The sequence below is a fragment of the Ailuropoda melanoleuca genome, chromosome 7, assembly GCF_002007445.2.
Source record: "Ailuropoda melanoleuca isolate Jingjing chromosome 7, ASM200744v2, whole genome shotgun sequence".
Classification (NCBI taxonomy): Eukaryota; Metazoa; Chordata; class Mammalia; order Carnivora; family Ursidae; genus Ailuropoda; species Ailuropoda melanoleuca.
Window position 1 is genome coordinate 48374450 of NC_048224.1, and position 18793 is coordinate 48393242.

An 18793-nucleotide genomic window follows, 5' to 3' on the forward strand; every position below is an offset into this window, starting at 1 on the left:
ATAGCGGAGGAGCCTGATGTGGGGGCTCGATCCCATAACGCCGGGATCACGCCCTGAGCCGAAGGCAGACGCTTAACCGCTGTGCCACCCAGGCACCCCTGAATTAGGTTTTGAAAGGATCATACTGGTTGCTATTTTGAGAATTCTGCTCTAGAAGGCAAGGGTGAAAGCAGGCATGATGATGGCCTGGATAGCTTAGTAATGGTGGAGTTGGTAAGAAATGGTTGAATTCCGGATGCGTTTCAAAGAAAAGGCTGCCAGGATTTGCTGGTGGGTTGGTTGTGAATTTAGAAAGAGAGGACTCAAAGATGCCTCCAAGGTTTTTGGTCTGAGCACCTGGAAGGAATGGAAGTGCCACTCACTGACAGGGTAGACTGTGGGAGGGCAAGTTGGGTGTAAGCGAAAAGCAGGTTTTGTACGTGTTTATTTTGAGATCTGTGGGATATCTAAGTGGAAAGTCAAGTAGGCTGTTTGATCTGTAAGTTTAGAGTTCAGAGGACAGGTGTGGGCCAGAGAAATCTGGGAGACGTGAACCTATAGAGGAGGCCGTGAAATTAGGTGAGATTCTTTTATGGAGTAAGGTAGATCATGAAGAGAAGGGGTTTGGTGGCATGGCCTTGATGCTCCACTTCAAGATTTACGGGTCAGGGAGGTGAGGAGAAGCCAGCAAAGGAGACTGAGACCAAGTGGCTAGAGAGCCAGGAGGGCATGGGTCTGGGAAACCGAGCAAAGCGCTTTAAAGCGGGGGGAGTCATTGGCCATGCTGAACATGGCCGGTGAGTCCAAGGAAAAGGTCTGAGAATGATCACTGGTTTTAGCAACCTGATTTATCCACCACTTAATCTCTAGATATAAAGGAGAGCACAAGGGCTTTGGGGTTCAGATCCCTGTTCTGTCACTCTGGGTAGGTCAGCTTGGGTCCTATGAGAAACAGATGCCAGGACCGACTCAGATGTGCAGGCGGCTTATGGGAGGAAATGCCTGTGAAAGAGAGAGCAGGTCTGCCACCAGTGAAGAAAGGAAGAGAGGGGGAGTGGGTGGGAGGAGGCTCACCCTGCAGTGCACCTCTGAGAAAGTCACCCAGGCTGAAGGCGTTCCTGAGCAGGTTGCCCGTTAAAGGAGCCCCTCTGTCATGTATGGCCAGTGCCTAGCAGTCTGGGGAATGTGCCCATTGCTTAATTATTAGAAGCTTTGGCTCCCTTATCTGTAAAATGGGTATCATTTCTGTGGTTGGGAGGGGTAATGGGATATCATATGCGGTGCTCTTAGTGTGGGGCTTGGCATCTCATAGGTACCTAATCAGTTTTAATTCCTGTATCTTATAGTATTTGGCATTATCTAATTCTCCTGGTGAAAGAGTTCTTGGAAACATTCTTTCTCTGATTATTTGGAAGTAAAGCCAGTGATATATTACTTCTGTTTAGTGATTGCTCTTTTAGTCCTTAACTTTCTTCTTCTTGCTCACTAACTCCCTCCCCCAACCTCGTGTTCAATTTTTTCTATCTTTTCCCCCATTTTGGGGGGGGGGCAAGGAGCTGAGTCATGATGTTGTAATTGTCTTGGAATTTCAGTTGCTCAGGAATACTATAGTTTGATTGTTAATGAGCAATCAGTTTGTTCTTTGAATGTGAATTGTAATGAATAAGAGCTCCTAGAAAGTATATCCCAAATAAGAAAATCGAGGACCAGTCCTGGTTGTGGTCTGAGATTTGCTTTGTGTTTCTGGTGAGCAGAGGGACCTTGGCTCTTCTTAACACCCTCAGCCCACTGAGCTGCTTGGCCGGGCCTCCCAACTGTTGGACAGTTGCCGTTGTCAGTTCCCACTTTTCCTCCGGGCATCATTAGGGGTGATAGACCTTATGCCCAGGCTAGGCTCCTTCCCTCAGACTTTGTTCCGAGGTGACAGCTTGGAGGAGAATTCTACTTAGGATCAGACCAGGCTGTTTCACCAGATTCCAGTAAAAAGCCCTGTGTTACAGTTCTCCTAAGCCTGAATTCCCTTTCCCAAGTGCTTTTCCCCCACTATATCCTGACGAATGGTTTCTCATGAACGATGACCAGGTTTTTCCCAGGGAGAGCAAGCTGGGTAAGGCAAGGTAGGGGGGGTCCCCAGGCTGAGTTAACTAGCGGCGGGGAGCTGTGGTGCAGCCAGGGAAAGGCAGCACTGAAAGCTGGGGGAGCCGAGGTTACTGTCAGAAAAACCGTGAAAAGGAAACCAATAAAGAGAGTTATGTGACCTGACATTAGTTATTTCCGTTCTCTGAGTCTCGGTGTCCTCATCGGTAGAATGGGATAATAGCCACATTTACTTCGGAGCAGATGTATTGGGAGACACTCCTGAGAAAAATAAAGGGGAGGGGAAGCCGGAGTAGAGGGGAGAGCCTTTGGATGTGACATAGGCCTGACACCCATCAGGAGAGGAAAGAAAGTCAGGCAGTGAGAGTGAATGTTAGTGTTTAAGTGGTTGCTGTCTGACAGAGTAGCTGTTGTCACAGAGCATTCCTGTGACCTTCCCCGCTGGTGATTGTGAACTGTTGCCGGGAGCAGTATCAGCACTGCCGGTCCCCAGGTGAGGAAACAGGCATATGCCTCCTGTCCTTACGCTCACGAGCACTGTTCAATGACAAGAACCAGAGAGGCACAGGACCCTCTTAAACAGCTTTTTTTTTTTTTTTTAAGATTTTATTTATTCATTTGACAGAGACAGCCAGCGAGAGAGGGAACACAAGCAGGGGGAGGGGAGAGGAAGAAGCAGGCTCCCAGCAGAGGAGCCCGATGTGGGGCTCAATCCCAGAACGCCGGGATCACGCCCTGAGCCGAAGGCAGATGCTTAACGACTATGCCACCCAGGCGCCCCATAAACAGCTTTATTGAGATATAATTCACCCACTTAAACTGTGCAGTTCAGTGGTTTTTGATATATTCAGAGAGTTGTGCCACCATCACCACAATTAATTTTAGGACATTTTTCATCACCCCAAAAAGAAACTTTGTACCCGCTAGCAGTCACTCCCAGCTTAATTCTCTAACTGCCCCGCCCCACTTGGGATTGCTGTAGCAACCACCGATCTGCTTTCTGTCTCTATGGATTTCCCTGTTTGGAGCATTTCATGGAAATGCAATCACACATTATGTGGTCTTTTGTGACTGGCTTTTTTCCCCTTAGCATGTTTTCACGTTCATCCATGTTCTAGCATGTATAAGTACTTCATTCTTTGTATTGCCAAATAGTATTCCATTGTAGGGGCATAGATCACATTTTATTTATCCATCCAGAAGTTGATGAACATTCGAATTGTTTCCACTCTTTGTCCATTAGGAATAATGCTGCTGCTATGAACGTCATGGCACACACTTTTGCATAAACATATTTTCAGGTCTCTTGGGTATATACGTAAGAGTGGAGCTGCTGGGTCATATGACAGCTCTTTTTTAACTTTTTGAGGGTCTGCCAGACTTTTCCACGGGGGCTGCACATTTTACATGCCCACCAGTAACGTATAAGGGTTCCAATTTCTCCATCTCCTTGCCAACACTTGTTTTAGTTCGTTGTTATTATTACCACCATCCTAGTGAGTATGCTGTGGTATCTCAGGATAGTTTTGATTCGTATTTCCCTCATGACTGCTGCTGCTGAGCGTCTTCTCATGTGCTTGTCTGGCATGTGTTTATCTTCAGAACAATGTCTGTTGAAGTTCTTTACCCATTTTTTACTTGAGTTGTTTGTCCTTTTGTTGAGTTGTAAGAGTTCTTTATATATTCTGGATACTAGACGTCTAGATACGTAATTTTCATCTCTTAATTGTCAGAATGGGGCACATTTATTGCAAAAACTCAAATCCTATAGAAAAATAAAAAGTTCTTTTATTTGCCCAAATATTCTTCCATGAAGTAACTTGATGAGTTTGGTATCCTTCCAAATTGTAAAAGATGCGTATACATTATATATATATTTACGTTTATGTAAGTGGGATTGAATATCTGCTTCCTTCTTTTCTTTTCTTTTCTTTTCTTTTCTTTTCTTTTCTTTTCTTTTCTTTTCTTTTCTTTCTTTTCTTTCTTTCTTTTCTTTTCTCTTTTTTCTTTTCTTTTCTCTTTTCTTTTCTTTTCTTTTCTTTTCTTTTTTCTTTTCTTCTTTTCATCATGCCTGTGTACATCTCTTTATGGTGATCTCATTGTTTTTGCCGCTGCAGAGAAATACCCTTTTGAGATGGGTGTAATACAGATAAAGAAACTGGAGCATCAGAAAGTTTAATTTGTTCAAGGTCACAGATTAGTAAGTAGAGAGTCATTATTCTAATCGAATCTGTCTGCTTCCAGAACCCATGTTCTTGCCACGCTGTCATGCTGCTCGTCGGGCTGCCGACCTGGAACCCATCTTCCAGCTCTGTGGCCTCCTCTTCTAGCTGCTTAGTGCCTTGTGGACTTTGTACCCGAGTAGTGTGTCTGATGTGTGCGTTCCGGAAAACACCCTTTTCTTATATACACCACACGCGAGCAGACCTCCAGTGGTGCCAAAAGGGAAACAAGTGAGAAGAAGGCCTCACTGGGGCTGGGGTAGCCACACACTGCGTTTGAGCAACTCCAGCTGCTTTTCCAGCCCTTTCTTGCTCACCGCCTGCCTGCCACCGCCGCTTGCTCGGGGCCACTTGTTCTGCTGGCTGGGTTCCAGTCCCTTGTTGCTTCCTGCCTTCCAGGCCCTCGAGGGCCTCCGTACACTGTTAGGGTGCCTGCCTCCTCCCCTGCGGCGTGGCTTCCCACCCAAGCCTGCAGCTTTTTAGGCGCGCCTCCTTACTATTTCAGGATCCACGTGTGTGAAACAGGGGCTCCCTCCCAGCACATAGGTTCTGGTTGAAACACTTAAGAAAGTGCGATCAGGACTCAAGAGTGGAGCACGGGCAGAGGAGAAAGTGCCACCAACACCTGTGTGAAAGCTGCATCCCAAAGGACAGGCTCCTCTCCTCTGTCCCCCTCCTCTGTCCTCCCTGCTTTGTGTCCTGCACCTGTCTACAGAATGTGGCAGCTGACTGCTATAGGTAGATCACTTTTCCACTGTAGTCCTCTATAGATTCCCTTTCTCCTTTCTCCCCATTGCACTTGGACTTGTAGGAGAGCTGGAGGAGTGGTAATGAACTGTATATCTAAGTGGGCCTTAATGTAAGAGCAGTGCTGTTCTTATCACTTCCACTAGGAAGAAGAGCTACTTCGGTTTGTCCAGCACCAGCAAGGGAGGTCTAGAATGCAAGGGTCAGCCACACGGGGCTCTCATCCCAGGTCTACCAGGCCTTGTGGCCTGGACAAGGTACTTGATCTGTCTGAGCCTCCCTTTTCTTATCTGTGAAATCCAGGTAATAGGGTCACTATGTCATAGGAGTGTTGTGAGGATACACGGAGCTAATGCACAGAGAGTGCATCAGCTCAGGGCCTGGCATGGGGAAAGAGCTCTGCAGACATTAGGTATCATTATTATTGAAGGGGAGCAGATGCCATGCGAGCCAGATGTCTGGGTAAACGCAAGTGGGCTCTTAGTATGACAATAATTAGATTCTTCCGTATTTCACTGTGGTGTTTTATTTTCTTCATAGCACTCACATTTCATTTTATATACTTACTCATTTCTCTCTTTCACTAGAACATGGATAGGAGTTACTCTTTCGGTTTTGTTCATGGCTGTATCCCTAGCCCTGGAATAGAGCCTTGCATGCAGTATGAATGCAAAAAATGCCATCAGTGTTTATGGAATAAATGAATACGAGCACTTACTGTATGCTCACTGCTATACTAGATGCTATTTGTATTCACTAATACAGTCATAACAATCCTTTGAGGCAGGTATATCATTACTCCTCTTTTACAGCCGAAGAAGCTGAGTCCTAGGGGAATGGGGTGCTTTGTGCCCAAAGTCACACAGTTAGTAAGTGGAAAAGCAGGCAGTCTTTCTCAGAGAGCCAGGGCTTGGACCCCCTTCTGCTGTGCTCTCCATTAGCAGGAGACAGTATTTTTATTACTGATAGCGTTGGTAGCTTTTAAATAGTTAATATGTACATAGGCAGAGTCCTTATAACCATCTGCTCATTTGCTCCTAACACTGTGGAAGAAGCGTGACATATTTATTACTCCCCCTTCATTTGACGGTTGAGGAAGTATTAACATTTAATGTTTATTGAGCACATTACCATGTGCCACACATGTATTAACTTTGGATCCTTACAACAGTCCCATTAAGTTAATGGTATTATACACATTTGACAGATGGAAAAACTAAGGCAAAGAGGTAAAATAACCTGCCCAGGGCCACACGGCTAAGACATGAGAGATCTGAGCCTCAAACCCCAGTATTCTGGCTTCAGGGACTGTTCTCCTAAGTGCTTTGCTAGATGTCTTCCCCATTCAGAGAGGACAAGTTACTTGTGCCCAGTCACCCAGCTCGTAGGGGGCAGAGCCGGGATTGGAAACCAAGTCTGCCTTCACCACAAAATCTCTGTTCTTTCTCCTGTACATGAGATCTGAGGGAAGTTACCTGCACTCATCTTTGGACTTGGGTTTCCGTCCTGCTCGAACAATAGGGAAGAAGTCAGCTGACTTAATCAAGGTCACTCTGCTAAGAACGTGGAGATGTGAGCCCTGACCTCAGCCTCCTTTATCTCTCCATCCTGCTGGGCTGTATTTCAGCATGATGTGTCTGGCTTAGCCAGGCTGTTTAGAGTCACAGGACCATCGTCTGAAAGCAGTGGCCAGTTCTGTCCCTAGAGAGAACTAAAGTGACTGCGGGTAGTAGAAGTGCCTGCAAAGTGTGGGTATGATTTCCTTTGGGCTAAAGGGACACCTAATGTCTTTATGAGACTGAGACATTAGTATGTGTACAACAGGCTGGTGAGCTGGGGGTGGTGGGGGTGAGGAAAGAGGGGAGGGGGAAATTGTATACCTAGAAGCATAGGAAGTCTGGCTGGGCTACACAAACAAAAACATTTCCTTGTTGCCCCAAGGCAGCGGGCAGCGCCCGCCAGCGAACAATGAAGTCGGGCATGTGTCTGCTGCTGATTGCAGGCTGATGCTCCTACTGGGGGGATGTGTCCCAGAAGCCGGCGAGGAGGTGGCAAGCTTTGGCTCCGTGGAGCTGTCAGAGATGTGTTTTGATGGGACGTTCCCTGGAAGTGCAGCTTCCTTCTCCCGCAGCCTGTGCCCCTCAGCTGCTGGAGGAGAGTGCATGCCTCCACCGTCCCCACCACCCGCTCTCCTCTGTCCCCATTCTTTCCCTCTCTGCTTACCATCCACTCAGCAGCCTGAGCTCAAGCCACTAAATCCTTTTGATGCTTTTCTCCCTCGCCATTCACTTCCTGTTAGTATCCCCAAGCCCTGGAGAGCCTGTGGTAAGAGCCTGTGGTAAAAGAATGCGGCCACCCGGCAGGGAGCTGCTGTAGTGCGCACACGGCGGTGTGCCAAGCCCTTGCCATCACCGTTTCATCGAATACTGGCTTCTGCCCCCTCAGTGACATTCTTGCTGCCACTTGATACACGAAGAACCAGTTTGGAGAAGTTGAATAGCATGCTTACAGTTCTGAAGCTAAGAAGTAGCAGAACGGGGGGATTCCAGCTTAGGTCTTCTTGGCTTTGCAGCGTGTTTTTTCCACCTTTTAAAGTCCCCTCTAAGTAACCAACGATCCTTTTGAAGTTGAGTGTCTGACATATCATAACTGGGTTTTACTGTAACTGCCCACGCTGAGCATAGCTTCCTCTGATATACACCTGGTGAATAGCTTTGTACATGTGTCCCATTCTCAGTGAAACAATAGGAAGTATCATTGCAGTCCGGGGGATTCTCTGCTGTGTGAGTTACCATCAGGGCATGCCCTCTGCTTATTGTTCATGGGAACATGCTCAAGAAATTTTGCAGGAAGGCCCCCATCCAGGATGTTACTGGAAGACCTGCCTGGTAGAGTATGTACAAACAAAGTGTGACCCTGCCAGCTCAGCCAAAACCCTGGCCTTATGCTGGGAGGCTCTCTGACCCTAGCGGAAAAGGCTGCTGTCTTCATCATCCAGCCAAGAAGCTGTTACAGGGCGGGTCCACAGCTTCCCATCTGCCTGCCCAGCGGCTCTTGGGTAGACTTTGGCCAGGAGCTCAGATCTCGTTTGTACATTGCTATCTACGCAAAATACAAATCCGATCATGTTTCCTGGGCCTCGCTCAAACTCACGGGACTCCATGTTGTTCTTAGGAACAGTCTGCTAGGAACTCTTTTAAACTTTTTTATCGTGGTAAGATATACATAAAAAAATTTACCATTATTTTAAAATGTATGGTTCAATGATAATTGAGTACATTTACATTGTTGTGCAACCATCTCCAGAACCGTTTTTCATTTTGCAAAACTAAAAGTCTATACCCATTAAACTATAACTTCCCATTCCCTTAACCCCCCAGTGAACCCCCCGGAAATTGCTATTCTGCTTTCTGTCCCAATGAACTTGACTATTCTAGGTACTTCGTAGAAAGTGGAATTCTACTGTATTTGTCCTTTTGAGTCTGGGTTATCTCACTTAGCATAATGTTTTCAGGATTCATCCACCCTATCGCATGTGTCAGATTTCCTTCCCTTTCAAGGCTGAATGCAGTTGCGCTGTGTGTCTGTACCGCTCGTGTGTCTGATTGCTTGCCGTCGGACCTACGAAGCCTTGGTGTGACGTTGAATGGCTTGTGTGCATACGCTTGTGCTTGCCAGGCTCGCCAGCCTCGAACTTTGGGATAGTCTTTTTCCTCTTTCTGTCCTCAGCCTCACTGCCTTTTTCAGTCCCTCAGAGAGCAGTACCCGCCTTCGACCTGGAAAGACTCCTTTACTTTACACAGACTATTCCCGCAGGTGGAAATGACCTCCCCCAGCCCCTCTACTCTTACACAGCTTTTTTTTTTTTTTTTAACGTGTGCCCTCTTTTTTTTTTTTTTAAGATTTATTTACTTGACACACAGAGAGAGAGAGAGCACAAGCAGAGGGAGCAGCAGGCAGAGGGAGAAGCAGACTCCCCACCGAGCAGGGAGCCCAATGTGGGAGCCAAAAGCAGACGCTTAACCAATTGAGCCACCCAGGCGCCCCACCACTCTTACACATCTTAATTCAAATATCACTTAGTTTACATGTCCCCACATTTTGTTCCTGGAGCCCCACAGGGGACCTCGGTCAGACTCCCCTCCCCTGCTCATTATTTTCATAGACCTCTGCATGTCTTTATTGTGCTTGTTACAGCTGTAACTTATTGATCAATTGTACAAGTGTTTGTTTAACGACTGCCTTCCTTGCCAGACAGTAGACTCATGTATTTAGTACTACATACCTCTTGTCTGGCATCGGGCTGGCACATAATATGTGCCCAGTAAACAGCTGTTGAATGAAACTATAAACTAAATGAATGACTTAGTACTGAAAAGAGAAAATTTCAGGGTGCTGGGACCATTTGGATTATAAAATGTACACAAGTTGTTAAATTCCTAGTAGGATCTCAAAAAGTCATCTTGCTGGAGCGTCGATTGTTTGCCCTGTCATTTCTCTGTTGATAAAACCCTCCAGGAATAAGCTCTTCATTCTTGGAAGCTGCCTTAGTGAGTGCCAGCACGTAAACAGCAGCAGCAAAGGCAGCTGGCATTCCCTGATTGTTTGTTCTCTACCAGGCTGTTGTGCTGTGTCCGGTCCACGTGTTCTCTCGTGGAATCCTCACAAGAACTCTGAAAGGTAGATGCTGGGTTTTTTTTGTTTGTTTGATTTTAATTTCTGTTTCCAGATGAGAAGACCAAGGCCCAGAGAGTTGAAACAACTTGCTTGAGGTCCCTCAGCTAGCTAGTGGTAGGCCCAGAAGGAGAGGGGAATGAAGGTGGGGTACCCTTTGTAAGCCTGGGGTAGAGCACACCTCTCCCCGAGCGCCCTTCCCCGCATCCACTTGAAGAGCTCTCTTTTCATTTGTTTTATACATTGATACATGGAGCCTCTGCCTTGGTTTTCTTGAAAGCCAGAGTTTTGTGGCTAAAGAAGAATTTGAAAACTCCATGCCCGCAGAAGAAATTTGACCTTTGCAGCCTCCGGCCCTCCTGCTATTAGGTCCTCCCCCGCAACCGCGCTTCTGCCTGAAATGCCCTCTGCTCTCTTCTGCAGCGGACCAGAATGCTTCCAAGGCATTTTCCAAATCTAGAGGCAGAATGAGTTGTACTTTTCTGCTTGTTCCTCCTGTGGAAGGCCCATCCCTCTGCCCCAGCGGCACTCACGCTCTTTCTCAGTAGTGGCTGACACGTTTGTCCCTGCCACTGGGCTGAGCCTCTGGGACAGCTGGACCAGGCCTGCCTTCTCTCCGAAGCTCCTCATCCTGGCCCGGGATCTGGCACAGAACTCAGGGGCCTCAGCCAGCGCTTGATGAGTGAATGCACGCCGAGTGCAGAGCGGGTGTGCAGAGTCAGCCGGCTGAGTGCAGGAGCCTGAGAACAAACGAGCGTGTGCTCAGAGAACCCCATGAATGCGAGATGGAGATGATCAGATGTATTAATCACTGGTTTGGAAAGGAATTAAAATATTTCCATAATATAGTATGTTTCTTTTCTAAAACAGATGTGCCCTCATTGTTTCATGAGGAAGTAATTAGGTGTATTTGATTAAAACATTCATAATCGTTATCATTTATTCAAGGCTACTATATGCTGCTGTCTTTATTGGTACTTCATATATGTGTTGTGTCTCCTTCTCCCCATCACCCTGTGAGGTGTTTTTATTATCTTCCCTTTAGAGATGAAAACACAAGTAATGAATCATGGAACTTTACATCAAAAACTAGGGATGTACTGTATGGTGACTAACATAATATAATAAAAAAATATTATAAAAAAAGAGATGAGGAATCTGACACTCAGAGAGATTAAGTAGCTTGCCCGAGGATACTCAGCTTCCGAGTGATATAGGAATGCAGCGGGTCTGGCTGACTTCAAGCCAGTGCCTTTCCGTCACCCCAGGTGCTTGTGAACTTGTTTTTAAGATACCGTTCAGCCCAACACCCTGAACCAGCACACATATTCCCTTCCTCTCAGCCCTCCTTGTGCCCCCCCCGTCCCCCCATTCTGCTCTCTGTTTCCTTAGATTATTGCCTCTGTACTTGCATCCTGAAACCGAAATGTTTCTGTCACTGTCAATAATTGGATCCTTTTATGTGTAGAAACTGTCTGGTGTTGATAGTATACTAATGTCACATTTATATTAATAAATACAAAATAATACATTGTATTAAAGCCAATTTACATATATTATGATTTTGTTTTCTTTATACAACCTTTTACTCCTAAGATTTCTTTGAGTCCCAATTTATATAGTTTTAAAAAGATAGGTTTTTTCTTCATGTAAAATGTAAACATAACAATGCAGTGAAAAGCAAGTTCATTAGATAAAATTTTTTATTTTCTGAAAGGTTGTCTAAACAGTGGGATACCTATTTCAAATTATATATGAAATATAAGATTGAAATAGCTCTCTTTAGAGAAGTTTAAGAGGTTTCTTACAGACTTAGATTCATTTATTTTCTGCCCCTCCTAGTATTTCATCGGGATTAAGTTTTTTGAATCAGTGGATCAAGTTTTAATTTTCCTGTTCCTTCCTTATACTGACATATGCTTTGGCAGAACAAAAAAGAGACCTAAACATGTCAGCATGATTTTTTGTTCAATGAATTAAAAACCATAAAAGTAACAAGATCTGATCCAAATCCCTAAACTCCTGACATGGTGGGTTTGTCCTTTTCAGTCCCAAGATTCGTATTACTGACTTTGAAAAGCTTTCTGCCTGGAAGCAGAAGTGATGGCAGCAGTGCAGAATTTATTTGAAATAGATTACCAGGGGTGGGCAGCACAGAGGAGGGGAAGCACACAGGCCGGAGAGAGCTGGATTTGAATCCCAGTCGTGTCGCTCAGGCCCATGTGGAAGTTGCTCAGCATCTGTGTGCCTCAGTTTCCTCCTTGGAAGATGTGGGGTGAGAATCTAGCTGGAAGAGTCGTTGCGAGGGTCTGTGAGGTGCGGTACTTACAGTACTCACCTGGCAGAGACGGGCTTAATAATGGCAGTAATCAGGATCATTTCTATTTCGGGAATACCTTCAAATAGCTGAATCCAGAGGGATTGATTTATAATGCAGCCGTCCGCTTTGTCTTCAGAGCTCATCTTTTCTCAAAATTCTTTAATTTTTTTTTTCTCATCCTGTCAGGGAGAAAAATAGCAGGTAGATGCCGCTAAATCTTTTAACACCCGCTTGTCACTGCTTCACATGGAACATATACCCAGAACGTGGGCTCGTCCTTACCAAGCAAGAACCACACTGATTTGAGGGTCAGGAACCGCATGCCAGTGATGTCCATTTCAGGAGCCAGGGGGCAGAGGAGTTTTGTCATACTAAGACTGTTGCCGTTTGATTCAGGTCAGCCTGGGTTTGGCCCAGACTTCCTGGGCCTCGTTTTCTTCATCTGTAAAATGGGGCTCATGATCTTGCAAGACCCTCCATGACACGGCTTTCCAGACTCTCTTCTTGTCACTCTCTTGTTATCCGTGCTCCAGTTATTCCTCAAATGAAACTTGGTCTCTTTGCAGCTTAAAGCCTCTGTACGTGCTCTTTCTTCCTCCTGGAAGCCCCCCTTGCCATGCCAGCGCGGGCCGCCCTCACTCCTTCTTCAGATCCTCATGTGTGTATTTGTCAGGATGAGATGGGTTATGCTGTAGTAACAGGCAACCCCCAAGCCCCCGGGGCTCAGCCCAGCAATCTGCTCTTTGACCAGGCTGCACGATGGGCGCTGTTTATCCGGGTCGCTCTGGGGCCCACGCTCATGGGAGCTGCGTCTCCGCTTGTATCGCAGCCCACAGAAATGAACGTGGTGGAGCCCACAGCTCCTGCCCCGAGGTGACACCCCTCCTTTCAGCTCACGTTTCATTGACCAAAGCAAAGTCCCCAAACTTTAGAGGGGAGAGGAAAAAATGCCTTCCTACTGGAAAGACTAAGAACCAGGACACTAGTGAGCAGACCCAGAGATGCCCGCCTTTTGGGATTATTATTATTACTCGCCGCCTGCCCGAGCTCAGACAGTTCCAGGCCAGTGAGCGGAGCTGCTTTTGTGCTCCTGCGGCACCTTGTTCTTCTCCGCTTCCCTGACCGCAGCACTGCCCGCGCTCCCACTGCACGTGTCTCTACTTGCCTCTCTCCCTGGCTGAGCTCCCTAAGAGCCGAACAGAGCTCTGTCCGTGTGCACCGGAGCTCCCTCGTGCCCGAGCCTGGTTGTGCTAGGTGAGTCGGCCCTCACTGTGCAGAGGACCAAGAAACAAAGGCAGAGCAAACTCGCGGGGTTACTTTGCTGGGTTGTGATGAGTAAAGGTAAAATAAGAGTAACAGTAAGTGCCTCGGGTAGTCGTAAGGGCCAGCTTGGAAAGTGCTTGTGGCCGAGTGCATCAGAGGCCCTCCGGGTGCTCATGGTGGTGATACCATGAGCAGGGGATCGGTGGAAAAGCTGACATTTAGTAAGCACTCAGACGTGCCAGACCCTCTCATGGCTTCTTTGGAGAAGTTAACTGGTACGGCGGTTCTCACGTGTTGGGACTCATGTTGCGTCTTGGTCACTTTTGCTATAATCGTAAGATTTGGAAGATTGCTACTGAACTTGTTTCGGGTGGTTTAGAGATTGAATGGTGCAATTTCTGTAGCATCATCCATTCATTTGTGCTGCATCTTTAATGGCAGAGAAGGGGGTAGAGTTAGAGCTCACAATTGCTTCCTTTCGTTGAGCCCTTAACATGGGCCAGGGTCAGCGCTGAACAGTTTATGAGCACTGTTTCTTATCATGTCACACCATCCCCATTTTACAGATGGGAACTCTGAGGACACAAGTCAGTTATGCATGTAGTAAGTGGTGTGGCCAGGACCCCTGGCTCAAGCTTTTAAGCAGTCTGCTAGGGGCTGTCCTCACCTACTCCCCAGGAGCTTCACTGGCCCGAGCACACCCCTGGGCATACTTCAGCATCATCACCGGTGGAGAGCAAAGCTACTAACTGCTGAGCTGGTGGACAGGGTGACGTTAAATTCTCAGCGGGTAGCTAACATGTGGCATGATTTTGTTGAATGGTCTGTTTTGTTTGTTTGTTTTTGTTTTTAATCAGAGTAACCAGGGAACACAGGGAAATGCTGGTGAAACTGGCCAAACAGAACACCAACAAGGCCAAGGATTCCTTACGGAAAGTTCGTACCAATGCAATGAATAAGCTGAAGAAATCAAAGGACAAGGTCTCAGAGGACACCATTAGGCTCATAGAGAAACAGGTACTGTTGCCAACAGATGTAGTACTTGTGTGTCTGACCCAGGGAACCACCTGTTTGTGTCTGAGAGAGGAAAACTAAAACAGAATACCCCTGATTCTTTCCTTGACGTGATGAGGATCGGCCGAGTCTCTGTTCTGGCTTAGCCCTGGGAATGTGGAGGAGGAGAAGACGCTGTGTTCCAGGCTCCGTGCTGAACACTTTCTGTCATTTCGTTTATCCTTGTTGCTACAGAGTTGTGAAGGAGGTCCCGAGGAAACTGAGGTTCAAAGAAGCTAAATAACTTGCTCAGAGTCACACTGCTGGTCAGTTAGAAATGGATCCCAGCGCAGGCAGACCACCTTCAGAGCCTGGACGCTGACGCGCTCATGTGTGTGGTGGCTTGTCTGGGTGCCGGGAGGTGAGGACTTAGCCGTGTTCTTACTGCGCTGAGCAGCGGCACTTGAACAAACTGCCGGGAAATAGTGAGAGACTGCGGGCAGGTGGAAGTACACGTGCAAAGGGGTGCTGTGTGAAAGAACGTGACGCGGGTGGTCATTGCGGCGGGAACGCTGGCTGAGGCTCGGGATGGCCAGCACAGCAGCCGGTTCATAGCAGGGCTTGGAGACCAGGCTGAGCAGCTTCCGCTGCAGAGACACTCCCACGCTGGCCGTGCCGCTCTGTCGGCCATCTGTGGCCACGATAGTGCTGCGTGACGGACCACCTCAAAACCCAGCGATTGACAATATCAGGCTTCATTTCTCAGTCTCATTTCTGTGGGCCAGCTGGGGAGTCGCTGGTCTAGGCTGGGCTTCGTGGGCTTGGCTCCAGATGCTGGATTGGGTTCCAGTCTGCCTTCTCTATCTCTCAGTCTTCTGGAGTCAACAAGCTTCCCAGGACATCTTTTCTTTTTTCTTTCCTTTTCTTTTTAAGAATTTTTTTACTTATTTGTCAGAGAGAGAGCACAAACAGGGAGAGCAGCAGGCAGAGTGAGAAGCAGGCTCCCCGCTGAGCAAAGATCCCGATGCATGACTCGATCCCAGGACCCTGGTCACAACCTGAGCTGAAGCAGAAACTTAACCAACTGAGCCACCCAGATGTCCCCCCAGGACATCTTTTCAACAGCAGATGCCAAGAGCATAAGCCCAGCCATTCAAGGACATTTGAAGTACCTGCTCTTGGCACATCCCACTGGCCAAGCAAATCACACGGGCCAAGCCTGGTATCACTGGCCAAGCCTGGTATCACAAATATATATATTTGTGGAGGTCTGGAGGAGGGCATGAAGATTTGTTGAACAGTAATTGAATCTGCCACAGCATCACGATCACTTAAGGAGCTTATAAAAATACAGGTTTCTGGGGCCCCATGCCCAGAGATTGAGTCAGTGAGTCTGGGGTGGGACCTGCAGGTCTGCATTTTTAAATGCTCCCCAGGTGATTCTGATACAGTAAGTCCCTAGAAAGACTTTTTCCCAGACAGTGGGGAGAGCACATCTGTGTTTATGAAAGATGACTATGGTGGCTGGGTGGAAAACAGATTATAAGGATCAAGCGTGGAGGCAGGGAGGCTGTTGTGGAAATCCATCCAGGAAATGGTGGCCTGAACCTGAGCGGTACCAGTGGATTGAAGATAGGAAGACGAATTTACCAGTATTTAAGAGAGAGAATAATGTTTAGCGTAATATAAAGGGCTTGCTCAAAGCCTCTGCATCCACCACAAAAGCATTATTTTAGGAAGATTGAACATGAGTGTGGGCAGGATGGGGAGTCAGGAGGGAAGAGGCTGGAGGCAGGGAGCGTGAGCGCTGTTAGAGGGTCATCTGAAGGAGGCCGTAAATTGACTAAGTGCTCCCCCTCTCCTGGCCCAGCAGTTAGAATGCCAGTTGTAGGCCAGCCCTAACAATCACCCAGGAAAAAATTTCAGAGGGATGCCTGGGCTCTGCTGCTGCATTTACTGATTTTTAGTAGGTCTCCCCAGGAATGTATATTTTTAAAAAGCTCCCCAGATAAATCTGCAAAAGCAGACACAGATGGTAACTAATGACCTAGAAGCCTGACGGTGTGTCCTTGTGATGGTACCAGAGTTAGGTCTAGCTTGTTCTGCACTTGATGTCCTGTGACCTTGGGGACGTGACTGGACTCCTTGAAGTCCGTTTGTTCTGTAAAAAGGGGTTCGTAATTCCTGCCTTACGGGGTTGCCCTGACATGCTAGAAGAACCATTAGAGTGTCTGACACCTGGACCTTCAGAGCTCCCTTCTTGTCTTCTGTGTGCCCTCCTCTTGCCCTACATCAGCTAAAAGAGGTTTCTAGGTTAGGCTGGCCTTTTCCGAGCGCCAGTCAGGCCTTGTAGGAGTCTGTCCTTGGCCCCAGCTGGGCTGGCTCCTTGTCCATCCCCAGGAGAGTCCATCTCTGCAGTCAACACTTGACCTTTCCCTTGCTTCTTCATGGTAAGCCTGTGGACCTCAGGAACGTTCCAGGCACTCCTCACTCAGCAAGACGGGGCCTCTGCCTCAGGTACCAGAGCCCACGTTCCCCAAAAAGGGAGGAATGATCGGAGAAGCAGTACTCTTGATCAAACCCACTTGACAAGGACTTTGCTAGAAGCCTTCACATTAGCACCTGGCTTTTCACCTTCCTCTTCAGATTAGATTTGTTTCTTCAATGCTTATTACTGTTGATTGTTATTATTTTTCAAAATGAAAATAACTTTATTAGTTTTTTCTGATACTAAGCTATACACGTTAGTGTAATTTTTTTTTTAATTAAGAAGGAAGTAATTGAAATTTCATTGCTCAGAGATGACCATTGTCAACGTTCTAGTGCAGACCTGCACGCTATCTCTGTGAGGACATGTGTAATATTACAAGAGAAAAGATTACAGTCATGTACATAACATATCCAGTGCAATAATCTTTATTATTTAAGATATTATCATTTAAAGATGAGTTCTTACCATTACTGTTACTAACTGCCTTTACTGTCTTATGGTTGAAAGTGGAGTGAGAAAATCTTGAGGAGACAGCCTAGTACACCCTTTATATCTGTTCTTTTTCCTTGGCAGAAGGCACTAAGCTGGAGTTTACGGTATGTGGTTTTTGTTTTTGTTTTTTAAATAAGCGAGGCAGGGGGCTGATTGTTGTTTTATCAGAGTATTTTAAAATTTATTTGTTTACTTTGTTCCTGATTATCCAAGTAATGTATGCTCACTGTAGAAAACGCAGGGAGCTCAGAAGACTGTTTTAAAAGAAATGGGGGGAAATTCACACCAGAAACCCACATTGCAGAAGCAACTGCTCTTAACGTTTTGGAGTATTTCTTCTTTCCCTCTTTTTTTTTTTAACTACATAGTTTTTAACATGACTGAATATGTAGTATGCATATGGTTTTGTACTCGGCTTTTTATTTTCTGTTTAGCATTAAAACCATTAGCATTTCCTTGTGTCTTAAAAAACTGTCTGTGAACAGCCATTTCTGATGGTTAGAAAATAGTCCATCTTGTGGTTATACCATAATTCATTTTCACAAGCCTTTTGTTGGACATTTAGTTTGTTTAAACTTTTTTGTTATAAATAAGGTCACAGTGAATATTTTTGTACATAAGTCTTTGTTGATAGAGTCCCAATTGTGGAGTTATTGCACAAAGGGAATGCATATTCTTAAGATTCTTGTTATGTACTGCCTAAATCACTTGCAAAGGTTTTAGAATATGTGTATTTCTTAATAATTTTGCCTTTTCTATTCCCTAACATTTGAACCCAGAATTTTTAATGCAAGCTTGAAATGCTGATCTTGGAAGTATTGCTTTTACTTCTACACTCCACAGAAAAGATTAAGTTCTTTTTTGTATAAATCTGTACAACCTTTCTAAAGGATAATATAGAAGGATATACCAAAATCCATACATTTCTGACTCAGAGGCTTAAGAATGTATCCAAAAAACATTGTCAAGAATGTTACCTACGGGGCGCCTGGGTGGCACAGCGGTTAAGCGTCTGCCTTCGGCTCAGGGCATGATCCCGGCGTTATGGGATCGAGCCACGTCAGGCTCCTCTGCTATGAGCCTGCCTCTTCCTCTCCCACTCCCCCTGCTTGTGTTCCCTCTCTCGCTGGCTGTCTCTATCTCTGTCGAATAAATAAATAAAATCTTAAAAAAAAAAAAAAAAAAGAATGTTACCTACAGAGGTGTCGGTTGATGTATTATATATGATAGTAGAAAATTAGAAACTGTCTAAATTTCTGACAGTGGGAAGATAAATTGTTTTACATCCGTTTACTGGAATCTATACAGAGACAGTTGTAGAAATATTTTGCAAGGCACCTGGGTCATGTAGTCAATTAAGCGTCCTAGTCTTGGTTTTGGCTCAGGTAGTGATCTGAGGGTTGTGAGATCAAGCCCCGCGTTGGGCTCTGCACTCAGCGTGGGGCCTGCTTGAGACTGTCTACCTCTCCCTCTGTGCCTGCTCTCTGCACTCTCTCTCTCAAATCTTTAAAAAAA

At 46.2% G+C, this 18793-nt stretch overlaps 1 protein-coding gene across 3 annotated transcripts in view; it reads left to right on the forward strand.

Annotated features, from left to right (window-relative positions):
* MRRF (mitochondrial ribosome recycling factor) overlaps positions 1–18793 on the forward strand; it is a 55225-nt gene that overhangs the window by 28288 nt on the left and 8144 nt on the right. For 2 of the 3 annotated variants that reach the window (XM_034664450.1, XM_002915948.4), the window contains one exon: positions 14160–14319. The exons of the other annotated variant lie outside the window; for it this stretch is intronic. In XM_034664450.1, coding sequence (XP_034520341.1) covers positions 14160–14319 — 160 coding nt within the window. The remainder of the gene's footprint in view (positions 1–14159; positions 14320–18793) is intronic. 3 annotated transcript variants of the gene reach the window in all.